Source organism: Equus asinus, chromosome 1 (genome assembly GCF_041296235.1).
Source record: "Equus asinus isolate D_3611 breed Donkey chromosome 1, EquAss-T2T_v2, whole genome shotgun sequence".
Taxonomy (NCBI): domain Eukaryota; kingdom Metazoa; phylum Chordata; class Mammalia; order Perissodactyla; family Equidae; genus Equus; species Equus asinus.
The window spans coordinates 166,383,278-166,408,948 of NC_091790.1; the positions used below are offsets into that span (position 1 = coordinate 166,383,278).

The 25,671-nt window shown below is 42.7% G+C and overlaps 1 protein-coding gene across 4 annotated transcripts in view; it reads right to left on the minus strand.

Moving 5' to 3' along the window:
- The window catches only part of ELMO1 (engulfment and cell motility 1), a 521,525-nt gene that overhangs the window by 418,707 nt on the left and 77,147 nt on the right, over positions 1 to 25,671 (minus strand). For 2 of the 4 annotated variants that reach the window (XM_014840709.3, XM_014840711.3), the window contains exon 2: positions 12,024 to 12,173. The exons of 1 other annotated variant lie outside the window; for it this stretch is intronic. In XM_014840709.3, the coding sequence (XP_014696195.1) occupies positions 12,024 to 12,101 (78 nt within the window). In that variant the 5' untranslated portion in view covers positions 12,102 to 12,173. Of the gene's footprint in view, positions 1 to 12,023; positions 12,174 to 12,443; positions 12,582 to 25,671 lie in introns of those variants that run through there. One more of the 4 variants, XM_014840710.3, reaches the window with a different exon arrangement.

Sequence of the window (25,671 nt, forward strand, 5' to 3'; positions counted from 1 at the left end):
TTCACTCTCCCTTACCCAACTACATATGATCAATACTTGATTTCCTGTCAATTTAATCTTCTCAAATGTCTTGATGAGACATATGTCTCACTTCTTCCTCCCCTGTCACTATCCTAGGCCACAGCATGATCACTTCTTGCCTGGGCTACTGCAAGAGATGTCTAACTAATCTCTATTACTTCATTTTTATCTCTCACAAAACAATTTTCAAACTGTGACCTTCTAAAAGTACAAATCATATCATGTCACTCCCCTGCTTAGAAATCTTCTCTTTTCTCATGTATCTTAGACTGAATATTAAGTCTATATGGCTCATCATGGCAGAGTCTCCACTCATCCAACCAGACAAATCCAGAGGTCTTGTTCTCTCCTACTGTGGAATTTCTCTTTAATTCCAGAGAGGTAAGATATTAGCCAGGATCTCCTCAAATACTGCCTCTCCACCATTCATTCCATTCTTTATTAGCAGGATTGCCCATTAGACATAGGTTGGGAGCTCTTAACGTATCCATTCAATACAACTTCACACTTGTATTTTTCATTCCTTTATCTTTTGGGCTGTGTTCTTGAGGAATTCCTCATTTTCATCCTCCCAGTTACCGATTCTGTCTTTAGCCAAATCCCCTCTAGAGTTACTTTGTCTGTGTGTCTTATTGGTTTTGCTTTTCTGTTGTAGTTTTTTGTTTTACATTTTACTTACTATATGTATATTTTTCATTTCTAAGCTTTCAAATCGGTTCTTTCTAATATCCATCTGTTCTCAATTTATATCCAACTACTTTGTGTTCACAATCCCCTGTTTGTGTAGATATTAGTCTCTCTCTTTTCAAGTTCTCCCTTTCAGGATATCTGACACACAGTTTTAAGTCCTCCCTTGCTGTCTAGGTTCCTCCACACTGACCAGACGCAATAAGGCCAGCTAAAGCAGCAGCAGATGTGATAAACAGGGACCAGGTGCAGGTAAGTTTTCTGAGGTAACTGATTGGATAGAAAACCTGAGGGAGAGACAAGAGTCTAGAAAGACACATAGTTTCAGCTTCAGCAAACTAGGTGTATGTTCACATCTGTCACCAAGAAAAGGAAAGCACAAAGAGAAGCAAAACTGCTCAGGCTGGGGGTGGAAGGAACAATGAGGAGTGTTTCGAACATATTGAGTTTGAAGTGCAAGGGACATCTAGATGGGCAAGGTAATAGGAAGATAGGTAGTTGTTTATACGGGTCAAGAGGTCAAGAAAGAAATGACAGCCAGAAATTAGGAGCACCTTATGATCATGAGGCTGATAAACCCAAAAAGATGGCCATAAACTTGTCCAGAAAAATGATCCATCTATAATCATTTTGAAAATTGATCTAGCTTATCTCAAAGGCATTTGGTTGTGTTTTGACTATGGATGGCTTTGACAGAAGGACAAAAACAGATCTTCCTAAGGTCAATTGATAAAATGTAATGATATATTTGGAATGCATGGTGGGAGCAAGGGAAGGGATGCTCCTCTCAGCAGGGCTCTCCCTTTCATAATTACATTTAATTGTCTGCATCATTAGAAAAAGTACAAACATCACCTATTTCCTTTGCTCAACATTCATTATGAGTTTGCCACATACCAGGTCCTATGCTAGGCATTAGGAACATACTTAGCCTTTGCAGAACATCACACAAGTAAGTGGAGCCATATAGGATGTCACAAGTGCATATAACAAGGACCTTCATCTCGTCGAGGAGTCAAAAAAGACCCTCTCTAAGGAGTTTACGTTTTATCTGCGATGGAGAACGAACAGAAGTTAGATAGACAGAGAAATGTGGGAGGTAATTTCCAGTTAAGAGAAAATCACATCTGTAAAGGTTCTGAGGAGTGTGCATTCACAAAAGGAAAAAAAGTCACTTATTATGAGAACCCAGATAGAGGGACTGGAGGGAAGCCACAGTGACCCCAAGCAAGGCTGGTGATGTAGGCAAGGGCTGGGGATAGCAGAACCCTAGTAACCACAGCAAGGAAGTCTGGATTTTATTCTAAGTGCAATGAGAGAGCCACTCAAGAATGCTAAGCCAGGGAGATTGCCCTGGAGAGGAGGTAAGAGTAGTGGTGAGGAGGCCAGCTGTGATGCTACTGAAGTCACCTGGCAGAGGTAAGCTGGAGCAGTGGCAGTGAGGATGGAGATAAGGTGAAGAGAATCAAGAACTATCTGGGAGGCAAACTCTACAGGACTTGCTATTTGAGGGGCTGTGGGAGATGAGGGGGAGGTTGTCAAGAATGATGATGGTGCCATTGATGTAGAGGACTTATAATTACATTTAATGGAAATCTAGAAAAAAGAAATTGAAAAGCATATATTTGATTTCCTTAAGGCTGCTCTCATTTCCTCAGAGTTCTGGGTACACTGCACAGATCAATATAACCCAGAGATAAGGTACAAGCTGTCTTTCTCTAGAACAAGATACCTTTTTGTGGGAACCCAGAGTCCTTCTTATTACTGAAACCTACATATTTATATATCCCATCACAACTCACCAGTTGACCTAACAGGAAAACGAAGTACAAAATGTGACATGCACAAAAGGTTCTAGAAATGTGAGATGTCTTAGTCACCAACTCTCAAGAAAACAGAGTTAATGAAAGTCTCTGTCCTGAGTTGCCCAATCTGCCTTTCATGACAGAGTTGGGGAAAGGAAGTAGAATGGAAGAGAATACTACGGCCATCTGCCTAGAAAGCAAAGAAAAATCTGCAGCTCATTTTCTGAAGGAAAAGCAGAACGCTAGAGTTCATTCTTGCTCAATTAAACTGGCTTTTGTTTGAGGGAAGAAATATGTTTGCTGTCTTTCTTTTCCAAAGCATGGCAAACTCTAATATTTTAGGAGGTTATATAGACTCTACCACAATGGAAAGAGAGCTAAAACCAGAAAGAGAAGTACACAGTCACTTTATATTAAAGGAGGTTGAAGAAATAGCTGTTACAATACCAAATCCAACAGTTGCAAAAATCAGATGAGGGATGACTATTCTGGTCCCAATATTATTCTAACATATTACAACAGCACAAAAAGCAATAGTGCAACATCACACAGGCTTTATCACACCTTTCTTAAGTGGAACAAAAGGAGCTCTTAAGCTTGTACTTAAGTAAGTTTGTACTCTGTGAAGTAAGGAGAGGTGAAGAAGTCTTAGGACCATTTTACTGATGGAGGCATTGAGGCACTCACTGAAATTTACTGTGGGAGCCAGAGGTCTTGTCAGCAGATGGAGTCAGAAATTTAAAGGGTCTCACACCAATGATTTCCAAATCTGGGTCCAAGATCATCAGCATCACCACAGAGCTTGATAAAAACAGGAATCCCTGGGCCTCAAACCACATCTACAAATAATCCTCTCTGTATATTCAATATGTTTCATGAGTGATTCTGATGCAGAACCAAGCTCGGGAGCCACTGATTTAGTCCATTCTCTACAGGGGAAACTTGTCCATTGCCCAGGGGACATTTGGCAACGTCAGGAAACATTTTGGTTGTCACAACTGGGGGAGGGAATGCTACTGGAATCTAGTGGGTAAAGGCCAGGACACTACTAAAATCCGACAATGCACAGGACAGCCCCCGCGACTAAGAATTATCCAGTGCAAAATGTCAATAGTGCTGAGGTTGAGAAATCCTGATGTAATCCAACCACGCAGGAAAGAATGGGTCAGGAAAATTACATGACTTTTCATTTCTGCAGTGCGAGGTTGGAACCTCGCTTTCCAGAAATTCAGTCTCATTTTCTTGATTCTATGGTATCTCTCTTTTTTTATTGTGGTAAAATAACATAAAAATTACATTATTCACCATTTTTAAATGTACAGTTCATTGTTATTAAGTACATTCATATTGTGTATTCTATGTGATCTTAAAGATCTGAATTCAAAACTCTTCATTTGAAACTCAACTGTTGTTTTAGTTCACCAGGCTCTCAATATTTAAATGTCTTGGAAATTACAGGTTTTCAGGCTAAAGAGATGGATTTAATGCATTTAAGAGAAAGTCTGCATTATTGGTTCCGGTCTTGCTTGAAACACAAGAAGCTTGTTCTATTCTATGTACCACTCTGAAAAAGTCATAAGGGGTTCCTAACAGTTACCATTATTAAGCAGAGAACTGAGTGATTATCTCACTGAATCCTGACAACATAAGGAAGGATGTATGACTATTGCCAATTCCTCCTTTTACAAAGCAGGAGGCTCAACCCCAGTCACACAGCACTTAAATGGCAGCCCAGATTTTGAGTCCAAATCTGTCTACCCAAAGTCCACACTCACAGGCACCAGCCAAACCGCCCCTCCCAACGTCGAGCCCCAAAGAAACCAGCCTTTCAAGGCTCTTTCTCGCTTCAGTTGGGCTCCTTCTGTAAAAACCAGACCACTCACCATGTTTTCCTTAATTTTTGAGGAAATATAGTCTTTGCTTCATAACTCAATGTGTCCCTGGAAGTCACACCATTAATGGATGGAGTAGGCAAGATGGCAATGATATATGCTCAAATCATGCTGGTGTTACCACTGGGAACACTTAAGTAGGGGCATGGAGATGGAGAGACTCGAACAGAATTACCCAACAAGTAAAATAAGTCAGACAGAGAAAGACAAATACTACTACATAGTATCACTTATATGTGGAATCTAAAAAAACAAGCAAACTCATACAAACAGAGAGTAGAAAAGTGGCTGTCAGGCTCGGGGTGGGGAAATAGGGACAGGTTGAAAAAAGGGTACAAACTTTCAGCTGCAAGATGAATGAGGTCTGAGGATCTAATGTACAAATTTGGTGACAATAGTTGATAACACAGTTGTATAATTGAAATTTGCTGACAGAGTGGAACTTAAATGTTCTCACACACACACAAAAAAAACAAACATAAATAAGTTAATTAACTGGATCTGGGAATCCTTTCACATTGTATATATGTATTACTATGTATATATGTAGCACCACAATATACACTTTAAATATCTTATAATTTTATATGTCAATTATACCTCAATAAAGCTGAAATAAAATAATTTTTAAAAGAACTACCAAACAGATTTATGATTTAGGAGAAACTGGCTGGGTTTTAGTGTCACACAGTACTGTGCTCAAATCAGTAGCTTCCCAGCTGTGTGATCTTAGGCAAATGAACAAACCCCTGAACAACTATGAACTAGAAAGTCTAAAAACTGCCTTGTCGGGCTGTAGTGAGGGGATGAAGTACTCCGTGCAGGGCACTTAGCACACTGTCTGGCATGTGGTATGTGGTGATTAGATGGCACAGGCTATTATTACTCCTACTATTATTATTATGTACAGAATAAGCAAAACCCCCATTTCAAGCACAAAAACTTAATTGTGCTTTGTGCTATTGATGCACTTTATAAAGGTCCTGGTAAATCACATTTATGTACATCGAATTACATCTTAAATAGACTACAGAAATAGGATAGTTGAGGGAAAACTGCAGGCAATCATTTTGTACACACTTGACTAAAAACACATGTAGCTACGTTTCTTTTAGAGAAATAAAATCCCCAACCATACATGGGGAGAGGATGCTATTATAATTTTTCTGTTTGGAGAATGGAGAATACCAAACGTTTTATTCTTATCTTTACTGTTCACAATTCCAACCTAAAGTGGACCCACAGAAGTGGAGATCAATGTGATGGAGCACAGGATACAAATGTATGTAAAACACGGGCTGAGCACCAGGAGCTCATAATCTACTTCAAAAGATGTGGGCACATAAAAAACATGTAAAGAACATTATGCGCAGATTATAGTAACCGTAAATAAAAGCTACAGGGAAAGAAAATGGTACAAGAAATTAGAAGGATGGAGAAATGCCTGCCTTATAACAGGCTCAAAAAAGTTTGAGAACAAAGGAGCCTCTCTACCATGCTTAGCAAAGCCAGGATTTACAGGAGTGGAGAGCTGAAGAGAAGGCAGGAGAAATTCGAGCAGGCTGATAGTTAGAAACGAACTGCAAGAGATGAAAAAGAGGTGTGTAAAGGCACACTGCTAAAGGGGCAGCTTCTACAAAATGAGAGGGTACTTGAGACCTGCAGGCAGCCCTGCAGGCACTTTGAACCTGGGATAACGCATAGGGAATTCATGCAAGGACGCGAAGCCAAGTGAAGGAATCCGATTTGAGAATCAGGAACACTAGAAATTCGAGAATCATCCAGGATATGCAGCTGCAAATCCAAGTCTGTTTCTGATGCACACATAATAGAGATGATAGGGACCCCTTGCCTCCCAAGCTGGCCCACATTAGCTTTTCTTGAGTAGAGATCTATCTCCTTGTATGGAGAGGATGGAGTTTATACACTTTTTGCCATAAATAACACATTTAATGACCCATCTTCTACCTGAAATAACTTCCAAAAGTTGTTAACACTTGTTTGACTCCCTTTCTTCTAGTTCTCATCTGGGCAGTTTCATCAACAATTTGCCTATATCCTGTAGGCACGTGAAGGTTTAAACAGGGGAATAACACATCCATCAAACAAAGAGATGAACTGGTGGCCAGCTAGTGGGCCAGGCTGGTGACCAAAGCTGGTGTTATTTACATAGAAGTTACACTTAAATCCACAAGAGAACATGGAATCTGAGACAAAGAGAGCCAACAGTGAACACACAGACCAGAAGGCTAAGCACTGAGGTTGTGACTGATTTAGACAGAAGGAGAAGGACATGGAACCACGAAGAAACCTCACAAAGACTAATCAGATAAGGAGGAAGATTCTCAGAACTGAAGCTTAATGAAGGGAGCAGTGGTTTAAGAAGATATGAATGAGGAGCTTTGCCAAGTTTAAACGAGAGGGCAAGGCCAACCAAGGCAGAGTGAAGACCACTTGACTTAGCAAACCAGAAGGTAATATTGCCATCAAAGAGGGCAGCTCTAGAGAGAGGAAAATTGTTCTTCACTCTAAGATTAAGTGGATACTGAAGCAACATAGGTGGCATATACTGACAACATTCAAATCTGCTTGGAATGGAAAGACAGAAAATAAGTTTTGAACTAGCAAGAGAATTACTAGGTCAAGAGGAGGATTTTCCAAGGTAGGTATAGAAGAGCTTACTGTTGAAGGCAGAGAAGGAGAAAAGAACAAATGAAGAGGATGTTGACGAGGCAAAGCCTCAGGTAAGGGGAAAGCATGGCTTAAAACACAGGTGCAAAAAAGAGATGGGGGTTAGGACAGGCTAAATGCCCTGGGAAGGAAGTGGAGCCACCTCTTCCCTCCTCTGCTGGCGGTGGAAAAAGAAGACAGGATGGCAGGAGACAAGGGCATCCAGTGGTCTGTGGAGCATGCAAATACATAAGCAGAGAAGTTCTGAGGCACGGATAAGAGTGGTAGCTTTCTAGCCTAAGTGTGCTCCTTGGAAAGAAAGGCATGTAGGGGCAGGGTAGAGGCAGGAGAAACTGGAGGCCTGAAGAGCATGTGCAGGGGGTAGAAGAACTGCTGCCAGAACATTGGGGAGTGACCAAGAGATGGAAGAAAATATCATGGAGGAGTACTAGGGAACCAGTGAATATTCCACAGCATGAATTGGCTGCCTGTCCAGTTAGCACGTTCCTTTATTACTAGGTGATGCCTCCCTCTTACCCTTTAATTTTCTCTCCTTCGTAAACATTTAAAAAGGAAGGCAGAGAAAGAAGGAGGAAGGGGGGAAATCTGTTCACGATGGGAGAGCAGGTAAAAAAGAAAACCAGAGCATCTTATTTTCTAATCTACTGAGAACTTGCTTGAACTAGCAGCAATAATGGCTGCCTTTATGGAGGAATTACTCTGAACCAGCAAGGTCCTACATTCTTTTCATACATTTTCTTTAATCCTGACAATGATCGTAAAAGTGGCAAATTATTATCAGAGAGAGGGGGGCTCTAGGGCTCACACTCAAGTTTAAATGTCCCCAGAGCCCGCACTGCACCTGTGAGGCCACACTGCATCTCGGCAGCTGCCTCTTGTCAAAGTGTTGGTGGTTCTACACCTTTCAGTGGGAAATATGCTGTTCACTAAATACTTAACAAGAACAGTGGACGGGCAGCCTTTTAGACTTGGTGTATCAGCAACCACCACTCAGCCTCAAGTGGCTCCTGAGGTTGAAACCCAACAATAGACAGCGAAAGCCGGGACAGAAGCCACGAACAAACGAGCTAGCTGACAATTCTTTCGACAGCCTCATATGATACAGCAAACTCTACTTGTGGAAAGCTCCTAGGGCTTTTCCTGCTGAGTAGAAACACAGAGTTTTCTCCTCAAAATTTACAAAGAAGATAAACCAGTCCACTTCCAAGCAGACACCCCCTTAAGCCCAACGGGCAAGGTTAGAGCATGGCTGAGCAGAAGTGCTCCCCACGCAGGAAGCTCCCTCTCCCAGTTGTTCACTCATTAAATATCCATTTATTAAACAAGGACTATGCAGCAGGCACTAAAGAAGCAGCAGTCAAAGACAAAGCAACTCACAGGCTGACAACTGTTGATCAGGAGCCCCTGCCTCAGGAGATGTGGGAGCCCCTGCATCAGACTCACCTGGTGCTCATCACAAACCAGACTGAGGGACCACCGTTGGCACCCAGAATCAAAATCTCTGCAGCTGGGCTGGGAAAGCACCTTTTCCACAAGCTCTCTGGGTGATTCGTGGGCACACTCAAGGTTGAAGACCACTGGTTTAAGTGGATAGACAGTGACAACACAATGAGATAAATGGAGGAATACTCAAAGTTTCGGGAGAACACAGGGCAGTGACGCCTAGCCCAACTTCTGGAAAGATCTTTTAGTGAAATAATAGCTATCCAGGTTCAAAAGGAGCAAAGAATTCTCTAAACAAAGATAACATGCAAGGGGAGAGGGAGAGGTTATGTGAACTTTACCAAACAAGGTAAAAGATTAGGAGAAAACATGTAATAGTCATTGCTCGAGTCTTCATCACGTGTGCAAATACGTTTCCAATTCTTGTGGCAACTTCCGACTGGAGGAAAAACACCTGACACCAGCACTGCCATGAGTCTCTAACTTCAGCCACTGCAGGGCAACAGGGGCTGGGTTTCTCTTCTTTGTGTGGGTCTCCACGTGGCATTTTCAGGAGGCCTCCAATTTAGCCAACTGTTTAAAAGTTCAGTCTTCAGAGTAAGGGAGGCCCGGGTTGTGTCCTGGTCTCACGGACTAGCAAATCACCTAAAAGCTATGAACCTCAATATCTGCATCTGTAAATCCAGAGTCATCACCAAGAATGAGACAAGGCAACATCATGTGCCTCCTGATACAATGCCCAGAGAAAAACCCAGTATCATGCCTCTGGCACTTCTGTCAAAAACGCAAAACCTGAATCTGATTGGGAGGAAGCATCAGAGAAACCCAAGCTGAAGGACATTCCACAAAATAGCTGTCTTGTCTTCTACAAAACTGTCAAGGCCACAAAAGATGAAGAAAGACTGAGGAACCATTCCAGATCAATGCAGACCAGAGAAGCACGACAATAAATGTAATACATGTCCCGGAGGAAGGTCAGACTGTGGGCAAAACACCTACAAATGACTTTATTGGGACAACTGATGAAATGTGAGCACGGACCATGGACTCTGAATCAGATGATAGTGTTGAACTAATGCTCAATTTCTTGGCTTTTATAAAGAGACTAGTTATGTAAGAGAATAATTTTGTTCTCAGAAATTCTGTTGTTAGAAAACACACACTGAGTATTTAGGGGTAAAGGGAGATGATGCCTCCAAAATCACCCTCCGATGGTTCAGAAAAAGGATATATATTAGAGAGAGAGAGAGAAAATAGAGAAAACAATAAAGCAAATGAAGCAAAACGTTAACAATTAGTGAATCTGGATAAAAAGTAGACAGGAATTCTTTGTAGTATTCTTTCCATTTCTCTGTTTGAAAGTGTATCAAAATAAAGTTACTCTTCAAAACTATCGGGCCATGAAAAGCAAGGAAAGACCGAGAAACTGTCAAAGACTGAGGAAATTTGATATCTATATTACAATGTCGTTGGTACTCCCGGATTGGATCCTGGAACTGAAAAAGGACATTAGTAGAAAAACTGGTGAAATCCAAATGAGGTTTGTAGCTTAGTTACTAGTAACGTACCATTGTCAATTTCCGAGTTTTGGCAAATGTACCACAGTTCTATTAAGATGTTAACATTAGGGGAAGCTGAGTGAAGGGCATATGGAAACTATACAATCTCTGTAATTTTTCTTAAATCTAAAATTGCTCCAAAATAAAAAGATTATTTGTAAAACATTAAGACACACACACAGCAAAGGCCATTCCCAAAGGCAGAGGAAACTGACCCCACTGTCCCCTAAGAGCCTATATCAGGAGCTGCTGTCTTAAAGCAGAAGTGCCGAATACCAGCAGGCATGGCAGAATAAAGGAAATAGTTCACCTGAACCACTGACTTAGAATCTCCTGGAATGGGACCCCCAAGAACATTTGAACAACTGTCCCAGGTGGTTCAGATGAGGACTCAGGCCTGGGCACCAGATATCCAGCTCAGCACTTCTCAGACTCCACTGCACATAGGAATCCCCGGGGATCTTGTTAAAATGCAGATCCTGCGTCAGGAGCTCCGGGGTAGGGACTGAGACTCTGCATTTCTAATGAGCTCCCAGATAATGCCCAAGCAACTGGTCCTCAGCCCCACATATGGAGAAGGCAAAGCAAGAAAGACAGAGGGGACCTGGGTCCATGACATTGGAGCATCACACCAGCCCAGGACTGCCATGCGGATGTGAGAGACCACCTTCTATCTTGTTGAAGCCATTGTTCTCTTAGGTTGTAGCCAAACGTAATCCTAACTCCATTTAGTCTGCACCAAGTAGTCCCAGACACATTTTAAAGTAAAATTCAACTGGTATCCTCTCTCAAACAGCACGTGAAAAAGGATAAACATCTCTAGCTATTTGGACAAATGTCTATAACACGACTGAGTGGGCTTCTCTATCTGCCTGGGGTACTTCCAGAGTCACATAAAAATTAGCTCCAAGAGCAGTTAAAATGACAATGATGTGCTGGTCTGAGGACACCTTTTTTTGACAACAATCCTAAAAATTCACCCTTTTTCATTCATGCTCAAGCTCCACTAATTCTGATTTGACCTTCACAATTTGTTTTAATGAGTCCTTTGGATCCACCCAATGACACATAACTCTTGCAGTGGTCTTCAACCAGATAATAAAATCTGACCAGGAAAAAAAAAGTGTAGATCGTAATCATAAAATAGTACCGAGAACATAAATAAAAAGTGGAGTTGCCATGGTACCCTAATTTCCCTTAAGTGTACATTAAGCCTCAACCCTTTTTTTCTTTAAATCATTTACTCTCGAATGACAAAAGCAACCTTCCTGAGATAACTTGTAATCAAACAGTAAAATGGTCAAGATCCAAGCAAAAGGACACCTTTATAGGTCAGACCATTTTTAAAATATTCTTATTTCATTCAGTAAATATTTACTAAGCATTTATTACATTCCAGACAATATACTAGCCACAGTGCATCTCACATTAATAAAATTACAGTTGGCTAGGATCCAAACCTGAGCCCCTCTATACTAATTTCATTATCAAGCTGTCACTATAATGTACTTGTTGGCTACTTCTGCAAAAATCAAAGAGAAAGGTGAGTCAAAAAATTAAGTTTTGTGTTGCCTATAATAAAACAATCTGCACGTATTCAGGAGTCCCTGCCAGGCAGTTCTGGGACAGCCTCCACGGTGTCAACTGCCCGGAGCCCAGGCCACTTGTCCGTCCTGCCTCCCTCACAGCTTCAGGCACAAACCCTGTATTGACACAATCCAAGTAGATGTTGGACGAGTATGAAAACCCCATGCATCGCCACTGCACATGGTACAGTAATCACATACACTGCAACCATTATTGCAGAGATTTTTCAACACAGCCAGAAAGAGAAAGGGGAAAAATGAGCTACCCAGAGTCTGTGAAAATTCCAGAATAGAACGGAAACTGCAAACAATCGCCAAACTGCAGCCAGCATTACTAACCTGATCGATTTCCATGAGTTTGGGGTAGGCGCCCGGCCATTCTATGGCCACCTTGACAGTGTCTGCAGGTGGCGGCATGGTAAACCCCGAGAATGTCCAAAGTCAGTGGAACCGGGATCCTATAGAGCAGATGGCAGCACGTGTCTAGACCTAATGAGGAATGACAAAAAGAGAAAGAAAAGTCGATCACAGTGCAAAGGCCGGGCGAATTTTGCTTCATCACTTCCTGTTTTCACTGGTGGTTTAGGTACAAGAAACGGCTCTGGGTGCACAAGACACAGGGCGCCACTGCACCACCAGCCCTTGAGGAGAAACGACAGATGAGGGTGCCAAACCCCTAGAGTGAAAGCTGCCAAGAGACGCGGCCCTGGCGAGGCACACCTTGCCCCAGTCTTCAGTAGAAAGCAAAGTGTCCCTTACCACCAGGTTCTGCTCCCAACGGTGCCCAGGCTCTGGACTCACTCTGTCCAGAATGCACGCAAACTCCTCGCGCTCAACAGGCTCCGGAAAGACAGATTGCCCAGGAAGTCATGGTCAGGAAGCAGCATTTCTTTAAAGTGTTTTGTGTGTGTCACAAATAGAGTTCCGCTCTATAGCAACCAGGATATCATGAGGAAGGAGAAATGCCCCAAGGTCCACACACAGGCACACACACATTCCCTCCCGAAGGCCAGTGCACACAAAGCACCTTTAGCCAGGGGCGAAAATTAACTGGCGTGGCTAGTATAGCCTTGAGAACAGACCTTGAATTCTCATCAGAATGAACAGTGCTGCTTACACAAAGGGAGTAAGATTACCCTCTGCCACCTCTCCTGGACTAGCCCGTTTCTTTTAGGATTTTTCTTACTTAACATTTTAGAACAGGTGAAATACTCATGTGACTCAAAACTTGAATGTGCTTGTCTGTGTATGGGAAGATCTACAATGCAGAATCACGCTCCTCCCACAGTCACGCACCTACCCAATATCCACTTGTACTCCCATCCCTCCAGCTGTCCAGTTATTAGTTTCCTATATATTCCTCCAGGATTTTTTCATGTATCTAAGGCAAAAGCAAAAATATATTACATTTTCTCCTTTCCTTATATAAAAGGCAGCAACCTATATACCCTGTTTTTTTTCATTTTGTGTATCTTCTAAATCTTTCTATGTTAGTTCAAATAGAGCATCCTGGGTCCTTTTACAGCTGCATAGCAGAATAGTTGTTTGTAGGGAAATATACTCTGATGAACTAGTCCTCATCTTACCTTTGGCTATTATAAACAAGCTGTGCTAAATAACCTTATGCACACATCATTTTGCACTTGTGCAAGTACATCCTTAGGATAGACGCACAGAAGTGAAATTGCTGGGTCAAAGAGTATACCTGGTTTTTTGTTGTTTTTTTTTGAGGAAGATTGGCCCTGAGCCAACATCTGTGCCCATTTTCCTCTACTTTATATGTGGGACACCTGCCACAGCATGGCTTGATAAATGGTGCATACATAGGTCCGCACTCAGGATCCACACCGGCAAAGCCCGGGCGGCGGAAGCAGAGTGTGCAAACTTAACCGCCGCGCCACCGGGCCAGAACATGGTCCTAAATTTTGATAGGCTTTTCCAAATATCCCTCCACAGGACTTCTACCAATCTATGCTATCTTGATCAATGGATGAGGCTGCCTATTTACACACAGCTTCACCAACAGATTGAACTTTTGCACTCCTAACACATTGAGAAAAATATATCTCAGCGTATTTCTTTTATTGTGAATGAGGGCAAACATAAAGAGGCAAAGTCCCATGTTTACTTTTCTGTGAACTGTCCAAATCCTCTGACCTTATTCTATGGGGTTTTTGGTCTTTTGTTAGAAATTGATCTCTGTATGAAGATTCTAATCAAATTTGTGCCTTTGGTTCTTTATCAGACCACAGTAGGCCTTGTCAGTTACTATCCCAGATCTCAGTGGCAGTTGGACATCTCTGAGACGATAGAAACAGCAGAGTTAACAATGGCAGTTATATAAATAACTAATGCTACCAGAGATGAGAAGTAAAGGAAATGAACCAAAACTGCTGCTCCTTTGGTCAACAATGATGAGGGAAGCCTGCGGTGGAGCCAATCAGTGCTAACCAGCAAGAGCAGATTACAAAGCGTTGGTTCAGTTGCTCATTCAACAAATAATTATTGAGCCCAATTCTATACCAGGCCTATTCTCAGTGCTGGGGACACAGCAGCAAATCTACATGTTAGATGGCATCAAGGAATATGGATTAAAAAGAAGAAGGGAAGAGAATTGGAAGCATGTGAGTATACCTGTGTGGGAGGGTCAGGAATACAATTTTAAATAGAGAAATCAGGGAAAGCTTCACTGAGACAGCAGCATTTGAGTAAAGACCTCTGATGGCTGAGGAGGTGAGCCATGCAGATGTCTGGAGAAATCATGTCATAGGCCAAGGGAACAGCAAGTGCAGAGGCCCTGAGGCAGAAGCATCTCTGGTAGGTTTCTGAAATAGGCAGGTGGCCGAAGGCAGTGAATAAGGGCAAAAATAATACAGCAATGAGTTCCAACAGTTATTGGGTCATAACTTAGTAGGTTCATTCACTGTACTGTTGACCCCCTAGACACTTCTACCACATCTCTTGGTTTGTGACTTCTAAGGAAGACAGTTCATGTCCATTTACATCTATTCAGAGTCTAAACTGGTACAATTTTCCAGAGGTACTTTTGTCAAATTATACCAAAAGCCTTAAAATTTTGTATTCTCTGTAAGTAATTTTATTTTTCTAGGATGTTTCCTCAAGAAATGATTGTTAACTTAACCATAACAATGCCAATTACTATTTTGGTTTTAATTCTCAAAACATGTAAACAATTGCATATTCAACAAGAGGGACTGATTAAATAATTATCGAGTCTTTTATGTGCAAATACAAGCAGACAAGCTGTACTGGGCACTTTTTCGTCATAGTCTGTACATTCTTTTGTTCACTTGAGAATTCTAAGGACAATGTATCATATCTGTACCACATCACTTCAATTCAGGATCCAGATTCAATTATACACCCTAAAATAAGAATTAAGAAAACAGGCTCTAATGTGAAAACAGACTCAGTCTGAATATCAGGTAACACCATTCAGATGAAGAACAGACAATCTTGGGGGACAAGAGAATAGATAATGAAAATTAAAATGCATTTTGAGTGCCCTCTTCCCACTTCTACACAAAACAGTCTAGAGTTACAGCGAAAGAGGTCATCTAACTATCCAGGAATCAAAGGCCAAGCACACTTTTCTTCCTGCTTAACTGGCATTTATTTCTCAAAGGCCATTCAGAGGAAACCTGTTGAACAGGTGAGAATACAATAACGTGGCTCTCCCTGCGTCTCCGTGGAGAACAAGAAAGAAACAGAGTACAAAGCAGCTATTGAGAGAGCAAAGAGGCCGGGACATCCCCGGGGAATTCACTTAACTGAGCCCAATTAAACCTCATCAGTTTTCCCCACATTAACAAACAGCACGGATGGGGCGCAGCCAGGGTCCGTGGGGTGAAGTCAGGTGTACAATTGCACAACGAATAATCTGGTCCACATCATTATCCTCAGAAGCTCACATTTTATCCTCTTGAATTTATATTTCCATTAGGGAACAGTTAGCTCTCAAGGCTTCTATATATAGTCATTGTTGCTTCTGAGGAAATTTAGGGAAGGGAGTTTCTAGCTCAGGCTTTCTCACTCAAGGCACAGTTAGCATTTGGGGCCGTAGTCCTCTGTTATGGGCACTGTAGGATGGTTAGCAGCATTCCTGGCCTCCACTCTCCCCCTACTCAGTCATGACAATCAGAAATGTGTCCAGACATTGCCAAATGTCCTCTGAGGGACAAAATCATCCTCTGGTTAAGTTGTGAGCTGCCAAGCCCTCTGGGCAGATTACTAACGATCGGGGCAACCCATCGCTGAACTTGACACAAGACAAATGGTGTCTCATCAGACTCCTCAAGAAACATTAACACGCAGGTCCAATGCTTGGTCAGGCATAACTGAGATGGAAAGATATTTTTCAATCTTCAGACAACAAATTCAATCTCCTAGTGTCCTTTGCTTCCCCAGCACAGTCCTCATGGCACTTGACTATTCTGGTCAACTTCTCCCCACCACACCTGGAGCACTCTAAGGCCAGGATGCACATCCTGATCACAGTTTCATCACCAGGGCGCAGCGGGTACTTCATACGTGGTTGTCGGCTGAATACATCCTCTCCACAACCAACATCTCATCAGAGCTCCTGGCAGTAAAACCAAGTCTACCGTTGTCAAAATTGCCCAGTAAATATAAGCTACTTGAACTTGTTTCAACAGCCTGATATAATAATTCTTATGCAAACTAAAATTTAAGAACTAAAGGGAAGTCTATGCATCAGGATAGACATTCCAACCATGCTGCCGTGTAAGGTAACTATAAAGTCCCTAGAGGTAACCAGGGAATGGACGGGTGGAGGATTCTACAATGTTCCCACTGGCCTGCTAATTGATTTACTTTATTCCACTTTTAATATTAAGATTCTACAACCTTTACGCGCATGTCAAATGGCTTGTTTATAGTAGAGGGAATTAAATGAGATAGAGGAATCGCTTCTTACTTGGGAGTTAGTTACTAAAGTCCACAAGGTAGTTAGATGTGACTCCATAACCCTTGAGCAAGCGGTTGAAATTTTTTCTTTGTCTTTCTGTTGAATGTCTCCTTCTCAGCTATTTTTTTCTTTTAAAGATTGGCACCTGAGCTAACATCTGTTGCCAATCTCCTTTTTTATTTCTTTCCCCAAAGCCCCCCAGTACCTAGTTGTATATTCTAGTTGTGAGTGCCTCTGGTTGTGGCATGTGGGACACCACCTCGGCATGACCTGATGAACTGTGCCATGTCTGCACCCAGGATCCGAACTGGCGAAACCCTGGGCCGCCGAAGCGGAGCACGTGAACTTAACCACTCGGCCACAGGGCCAGCCCCTCCTTCTTAGGTTTGGGTCATGTTTCTGATGGCGAGAAACCACTTGATTCCCATCTAGAAATCTGTCTACCTCTACACATTGTTCTATGCCCAAAGTTCTCCAAGTCTCTGTTCATGTTTGAAACACACCTCACTGTAGTCTCTTAAAGATCTGTTACATGTCTACATGTTTTTCCAGGCAGCTTGGTTAGATCTTTTGTTCATAAAGTTCCCGAATACCTGATGCTTTTTTTGTTTTAATTTGCCATAGAGTTTTAGCTTTGGGTCCCTGTAATGACTTTAAACCCTCCTATCCTATTTCTAATCTCCCCATTACACCAGCAAAACCTATTAAGAGAAAAAACAAAATCAAGTCTATAAGAATATTCCTCCAGGAGCAGTGTCATGGGAAAACTAACAGGCTCGCCCTGGTGAACCGTGTGCCCCCACAACTGCACTGAAAGAGCCTGACAGATGGGCCAGGAGAGGCCAAAAGGCAGATCAATGGGAAAGAAACACCGAACAGCTGGAGAAACGATTTGCTTCAACTCCTCCATCCCTTTCTCCCTCCCCAGGAAAGCTGTCCTCTGCCCCACTGGCCATCAGTATCTATTGGAGACAGATAATAGGTTTATAATGATTATGGGGCTAGAGAGGAGGGAGTGCTAGTCCCATATTTTAAACGTTGAGTGATCCCTGATAGAAAAAGAAATAGACAACATTTTCCCTTGGCATTCAGGTTAGATAGAGAGGGAAAGGGCCTCTGAAAGTGGCACCCCACTGACAACAGCCTTTCATTCATTCTCTCTGTACTATGTAGAGGAGGGGAAAAAACCTTTCTTCAACCCTCTTAAGTTCAGTAGCTGAGGACTGCAAATTAAACTAACAAAAGAAAGATTAAAAGGAGGGTAAAAAACAGATTATTTACTTATGCAATGCACATTCATGCAAGAGAACTCAGTGATGAGTAACTCAGAGGTGGTTAGAACTTGGAGCTTATATACCATCTTAACAAGAGATGATAAAGTGTAGAGAAGAGGTTAGATGAAGGAAAAGGGCTTTGGGGCTTTTGCAGGAGGTATGTTGTGGAAAGGTGACTTGGAAATGTATGGTGACAAAGGGTTTATGGTAAGGTTCACCATGCAGTCCTGAGTCCTCTCAGGGGATAAGAGTTGTCTCTGGAGTAGTTTTCTTCCTGGTTTGGGAGAGGAAGACACCTTCACAAATGAAAATTTCCTTTACAAATGTACATTTCCTTTACAAAAGGGAAATTTATGTCCTGCCTTTAAGTAGAAAGGAGAAGGGCAGAAAGCTCCTCCTATGTGTTCTCTTTCTTAATTACCTTCAGCTCAAAATAACCTTTAATGCACTCCTGCATATTTTGCAGAGGCACCTTCTGATCTCCTTCAACTACTCAGTCTTTCCTGAGCTGTCTAGTCTTTATTTTTGAGCACATTGCCTTGCCTAGTACACTGTGTCTCAGGAAGGCCCACTGGAAACAGACCTGGATACAAGTTTTGTGCTCCTCTTGTTTGTACAGCATCCTTCTTATTCCAAACAGACTGATAACATCTCAACACCCTTATTGTCTACCCAAGCAGATAGTAAGGGACAGGAGCCACCAGCTTGACATTAATCAGGATGTTGTGATTATCCAGGCTTGCTGAACCTTGTCTTCGTGTCCCTTCTCAAACACGTATTAGGGAGGGACAGATATTCCTCTTTACAAGTCATGTAGGTGAGCAATGACTGACAGAAAGGACCATGCAGCAGGGGTAGTGGGCATGTGCCCCCCCACTGGAGGGTCTGGATGGACTCATACACAGTCGGGGTGCCATTTCAGATTCTCTGTCTCCATTAGGGAACTGATGGCCATTCTGAGAACAGCAGAGGGTCAAGAAGGAAGCTTTATGGCTTCAGAAATGGGGGAACACTGCACAAGGCATAAGCATTCAAGAGAAAGTGAGGAAAAGAGAGAACTGAACCAAATGCAGAAGCCCAATATTCCAGTTTACTTATATGCTGTTGCCAAAGCCTATGGTAGTCTTAGAAATAACTCCACCCATTTACTTGGCCAGGTGGGGAAATGTGCTACTAGCTGCCTTTGGCTTACAGAATGTTGCAATCTTGCAGAGAAAAGTCTTGGCATTCACAGCATCTTGAATTGTCGTCCTGGAGGCAATGGGACAGTTGGCAGAAAGGGGTGCAGCCAAAAGCTGAGAGCAGACACTCAACTGGGCCCTTGAAACACATACCTCCCCACTTACTCTTCACCCCAGCCCCAGGGATAGTTGGCACTATCAGCAGTAAACAAATGCAGATACTAAATCTTAGCAAGTTTGAATAACTTCCCCCAAATATTTACCTACTCTCAAGGTGACAGAGGCCGCTCTAACATACCTATTGTGGATTATTGCGTCTCCTCCAAAATTCAGATGTTGAAGTTCTAACCCCCCGTACATAAGAATGTGACTGTCTTTGGGGATTGGACCTTTAAAGAGGTAATTAAGTTAAAATGAGGTCATTAGGGTGGGGCCTAACCCGATCTGACTGGTGCCTTGCAAGGAGAGGAAATGTGGACACAAACAGGTGCAGGGGGATGACCATTTGAGGACACAGCGAGAAGATGGCCATCTACAAGCTGAGGAGAGAAGCCTCAGAAGGAACCACCCCTACCAACACTTTTTGATCCCAGACTCCTAGTCTCCAGAACTGTGAGAAAATAAATTGCTATTGTTTAAGTTACCAGGTCTGCGGTACTTTGTTATGGCTGCCCTAGCAAACCAGCACGACACTAAAGACAGAAAGGTTAAGGAAGACGCTGATGCTTTGATACAAAGATGTTTAAAATCTTCTGCATTCCAAAAAGTACCATAACAATTTAAAGACAAATCAGCTATGACCCAAACTGACATAAATCGCCTCAAGAATGATCTCTTGTGAATTTATTTTTTAAAAAAAATCCCTGTACAACCTAAAGAAAAGAAAATAGACAAAGCAATCAACTTAGGAGGAAATGTATGATCAATAAATACCAAAAAGTCAGCCTTAATTGTAATGTGAGAAATGCAAATATAAACAACAAAACATACCTTTTTTTGTCTATCATATTGGTAGGAAATAAATGCTTTTTTTTTTTTTAAGATTTTATGTTTTTCCTTTTCCTCTCCAAAGCCCCCTGGTACATAGTTGTATATTATTCGTTGTGGGTCCTTCTAGTTGTGGCATGTGGGACACCGCCTCAGCGTGGTTTGATGAGCAGTGTCATGTCCGCACCCAGGATTCGAACCAACGAAACACTGGGCCACCTGCTGCAGAGCGCACGAACTTAACCACTCAGCCACGGGGCCAGTCCCGAAATAAACGCTTATTGATTGGTGAGAATGTAGGCAAAACAAACTCTCTCATACACTGTTACCATCCAGAAAAAAAGTAAAAGCAAAAGCCCTTTAAAAATAAACAAAACCAATTTATTTTTAATACATAAAATGTAAAGTAATACATTTTGCCATTAGGATGTCTGTTCTCAAGAAACTACTAAAGCAGAGTTTCTTAACTACAGCACTATTGACATTTTGGAGCAGATAGTTCTTTGCTGGAGGCTGCCCTGGGCACTGCAGGATGTTTAGCAGCATCCTTGGCCTATCACCAGATGCCAGTAACACCTCCTCAGTGATGATGATCAAAATGCCTCCAGACATTGCCAAATTGTCCCCTTAGGGGACAAATTACCCCTAGTTAAAAACCAGGGCATACAGGTGATTGATTCTAATCTTGATTTTTTTTAAAAGTTATTATGTAGACCAAGTTTACAAAGTGGGAATTAATGGTCACAGATACAATATTTTCCATGCAAAAAAGGGAGGTGAAATGTTGAGTAAGGGTCATTTGAAGAAATAAAAGTGTTTTCTTTACAGCTGCTAAAAACCAACAGGAAAGGGAATCGACGTAAAAACATAAATACCTTGATAGCACTTGAGGACATTTGTAACTTTTTGCTCTAGCACTTTTCCCTCACACACAGCTCTAGTGAACTCTTGTAGCTTTGGTTTTTGTCCGTCTAGTGAGCTTTTCTATCTCTTTTCTTCAAGTAGCAGGCCCTGTCCCACTGGCTACTAGCCAAGAGTGGGCATGTGGCCAGGCCTAGCCAATGACAGCACCCATCTCCCTGGCAACAGTGATTGGTCCAAGGGACAGACACACGATCCAAGCAAATCAATGTCTGGGGATTGATCTATGAGGCCTGGAAGGAAAGAGTTCTCCCTTTCTGCTGGAAGTTGTTCTGCTGAAGCTGTCAGGAGCCATGTTCCCACCCTGTGGGGAAAGGCCGTCTGCAATAGAAAGGAACGAGGCAAGGCGAGGAGAAGCAGAAACAGAGGAGAGATAGGAGAGAGGAAAGAGGACAGGAGTCCTAACTCTGGCTCCTAACTCATTTCCTCCCATTCTCTGAGCTATCCTAATTTTCTTCCTAGATAAATGAACCCATAAATTCTCCACTATGCTAAGTGAGTTTGAGCTGGGTTTCCATCACTTGTAATTGAAAAACTCCTAACTAATACATCAACTCTACCATATCTGTTTACTGTCCTGAGTTACAATCTTGGCATTCCCTTGAGAGATGACTGTCACACAAAACACACACTGAAGTTACACAACCTAACTTTGCAGCCAAGTGAGAACGCTAATTTTGCCCTCCAATTCTAGAGCTCAGATTGCCTGCACGTCCACATTTCTGACAGAGCCCTCAGTACCTAGGACCTGCGCTTCCTCTTCTGGGCTGCTAGCAGAAGGCATGCGTGCATTTCTGGAATTAGTCTTAGTCTGGCATTTCCACACAACATCACTTCTTTAAGACACTATTAATTAATGTAATGAAAAAAAGTCAAATCTCTTATAAAACATTGAATGGAATGACGCTAATAATGGAACTAACTAGTTCATGCACTAAATACTTTTCACAACAAACTTATGAACTAGGTACCTTTACTAAGCCATTTTACAGACAAGAAAACTGAGATGCAGAGACATTAAGTAACTTGCCCAAAGTCCTATATTCACATACGGGGCCCAGCCAGAACTGAATTCACATCTGCCTGATTCCATACCCCACGTTTTTAATCACTATACCATATTTTGAAAAACGTTCCTTTACTACAGGACTTCTTGGGCCTTTAATGAAATACATGTGCACTGTGAAATCTTCATACGCAATATCCAATATTTCCCAAATGTATGTGTCCAGAAAAGTCTTTTTTTTCTCTCATGGAGCATCTTGTGGCACTTCTTTCTCATGGGACACACTTTGGGAAATGACTCTTTGAGGCCATTTGCCTCCTTGGTTTCTCAGGAAAAAAGAATTGCCAAGTAGTCTTGGCCAGAAATGTAGTGGAAAGTGGCAAAGAAAACTCTTTTCTTTAGTCCCATATTGAATTATCATCACCTGCATCTATGGGATTGTCTCCAGGAAAGAAGCCTAATTCTTTTGAGTAACTCTTTCCAATTCACATAGGACAGTAAAGATTTAATTAACTACAGCTTCTATGGTGCAAACTAGCAGAAGATAAATAACAAAAGAAACAGAGTATCTGTATTTGCAATAAGCTAGAATCTGAACTTCCTGCTTTAAATCTTTGAATGATGCTTGGGGCCTATAGCACATAACCCTCCCAGAGCCTGGCTCTCCAGCCTGCCTCTGAGCACCACCAGTGCACCTTCCCTACCAACTGCATCCCTGTGCCCCACCCCACTAAATATGCAATGACTGTAAGTCAGACGCAACAAATAGGTTTTCCCTTAAGATCATCAACAGTCCTTTTGCAGGGCCTGCTGGTAGCACTACTTAAGGCCAAGCCCCAGACTGGCCAGGGCAGGATCTCTCCAGGTGTGCCCTGGTCTACTGAGTGGCGAGGAAGAACCCCGAGACAAATGTTGGCTATCTCTTTCCGCATCAAACTGATGGCCATTTCCTGGGTGTGCTAAATTCTTGTGCCTCCTACCTTTATTCATAACATTCCCTCTACCTGGAATGTCTTTTTCTCTCCCTTTGGGGTGGTTTCAAAAGTTTCCATCACTGGGAATTTTAAATCCTTGAATGGCATTCTTCACAGCTAGTCTCATGGGCCAGCTCCTCTGAGAGATTTCCCTGACCCCATAGCCTCCCAAGCTAGAAGCAACTGCCCCAGCATCTGTCATCTTAGGTGCTTACAATGCACCTACCACCAGAGCATCTTTCCACATCTTAAGCGACTAGTTTGTACGAGTTCCCCAAGGGTAGGGATCACATATTTGATCCATCTCTATACTTCCAGTTCTGATCAGATGGCATGGCAAATACCAGCTCAATAAATATTTTTTAGAGAGGTGAATGAACAAATGAATGAATCACTCCTTCCTTAAAAGCAAACTCAGAGACAAAAAAAAAAAAAGTGGGAAGGATTACTCAAGCCAATGACGCATTTTTAAAATCCAGAATTCCTTGCAGAGCAAACCTTCAGGCACTTTGAGCAGCAGCTATTCATTTGTCCCATTGGACAGAAATGGGAGCAGAGGCACTCAGAGGTGAGAGCAGGGCCTAGTCCAGATTCCTCTTCCTCCCAGAGAAATTCTGTCAAAAACAAGCTGAGCCGCTGGTTCTCTTCCCTTCTTTCTGAGCTCTCTCACACTTTGGGAATCAGCATCTCAACTGGAAAGTTCATTATTTTACAAGCTAATGCACACACTTCCGCCCTTGTTCTGGTTTTTGGATATTTGCTTTTCAAATTCCTTTTCAGCTGCTGTAATGCCAGTGACTGCTTCCCTCCTGCCCCCCCCCCCACCCCACTAATCTCCCCCAGCTCCCCTCCTCCAGGCAAGCCCTGTCACTCCCTGATGTCTGCTGACATTCCCCAGTGGAGGAGGCAAAGCTCAGGCCCCGTTCCCTATCTCAGAACCCAGACTCAAGGCCACAGGAAATGCTGGAGCCTTTCCACCATCCTGTGAGCCAACCACTCAAAGTTTCCAAACCTGCTGATCAAAAAAACAATATGAGAAACTTCTTTCTCCCCACTCCCCCCCTCCAGCAAGAGCAGAGCTCTAAAGGCCACCCTAGGAAATTGGATTGCATCAGATTAGCAGTGAGGGCCTGCTGCAAGAGGCAGAGGGCTGGCTGTGCCTCCACAGGCTTCCACCTGACGACTCAGCACAGAATTAGTCATACGGAACAGCGACACACGAGGCAAGGACGCACGCCAGACTCACACAGGATGGCAGGAGCCTCTGCCTTGTTCTCGCTCTTTGGGTCCTTTGGGTTTCATTCTCCAGAGGAGCACAGGCTTGTTAGTGTGAAGTCAGACGTCCACCTGGGCATTAATCCTAGTTCTGCCGTGTCCACAGCTCTGTGACTTACGTCTAACACTTAGTGTCCTCATCTGTAAAACTGGAGCAACAGTAGAACCCTTCTCATAGGATTTCTATGAAGACTAAACATGCAAAGCAATTAGAACAGGGCCTACTGTAGTATTAAAACAATAATAATTACTATTGTTAACTTACCAGGCATGGGGTACCTGGGTGAAGCATCTGTAGTCTCCTTTAGTCAAACACACAGAGACCCCACAGCACAGTAATTCTTTTTCCCTTAAGCATCCATAATAGAACTGGACAAACTGTTATGAGAGTAGAGAGGAAATGATAACTCAGCCTGAAGTCCAGGGAGGTTTCATAGATTTGGACACATTTATTTTCCTGGGTTTTAATGGATGAATGGAAGTTTCTAGATGAGTGACTGGGCTGGGAGGAATCGGAAGAGGAAGGTTAGAGTTAAGAGCTGGAGGGATGACCTGCATTGCAATGGCAGGAAGTCACAGAGAATTGCCTGAGCAGATCACCTGATGAAACTGAAGAGACCCATTTTCTCTCCTAACCACAAGCCTAGGTCTCGCAGGAAAGTTCTCAGAGTACAGGGAGGTGACTGGGACACCACTTCTAGATGCTTTCTCTCCAAAGAAAAGTGGAGGTGGTCTTCAGTTAGGAGGCAGTTAAAAGTCCTTAGAGAAAGACCAAAGGGGCGCTCTTTGCACAGAGGGGGACCTGCCCCGCTATCACTGCACAGCTTCCCCAGTTGCATGTCCTTCCAGCTTTGCAGAGTGACTTCTGGCTCTCCTCTGTCTGAGGGACAGATCAGTCAAGCCACCTCCCTTGCTAACCTTGTTGTCTCTTCTCTAAGTGAGTAGCCGTAAAGTCCTAGTGCTCCCCTCAACAAGTTGACAGAGGGAAGGCATGAGCCACCTGGGGCCTGAAGAGGTTGGCTTGCTGGACCTGGGCCCAGCTGCTCCCCAAAAACTGAGGTTTCAGTGGGGACTAAGGCACAGTGGCCAAAGATTAGGTAGCTCACTCCTACGGTGTCATATCCTGGCTCTAAACAGAAGAACCTCAAAATGTTTCTCAGGAAAAATGTGATTAGAAAACACGAATTTCCCCCGTTCTCAGGGTTTTAGATATTTTATCCCTCTGCTTATTAGGCACAACCCCACACCCCTGGCAAAACAAAGAAAAACAAAACCCTACAGATTTTTCCCTCTTATTTCCTTCACCTTAGGAAGCTCTGTCAAAACTCCCTGGATTGCACGAGAGAAATCTGTTCTTTCCTGGTATTTTTCTGGGTTCTCTCACAAGTTCATTACAATTTGCCTTAAGATAAAATACCATC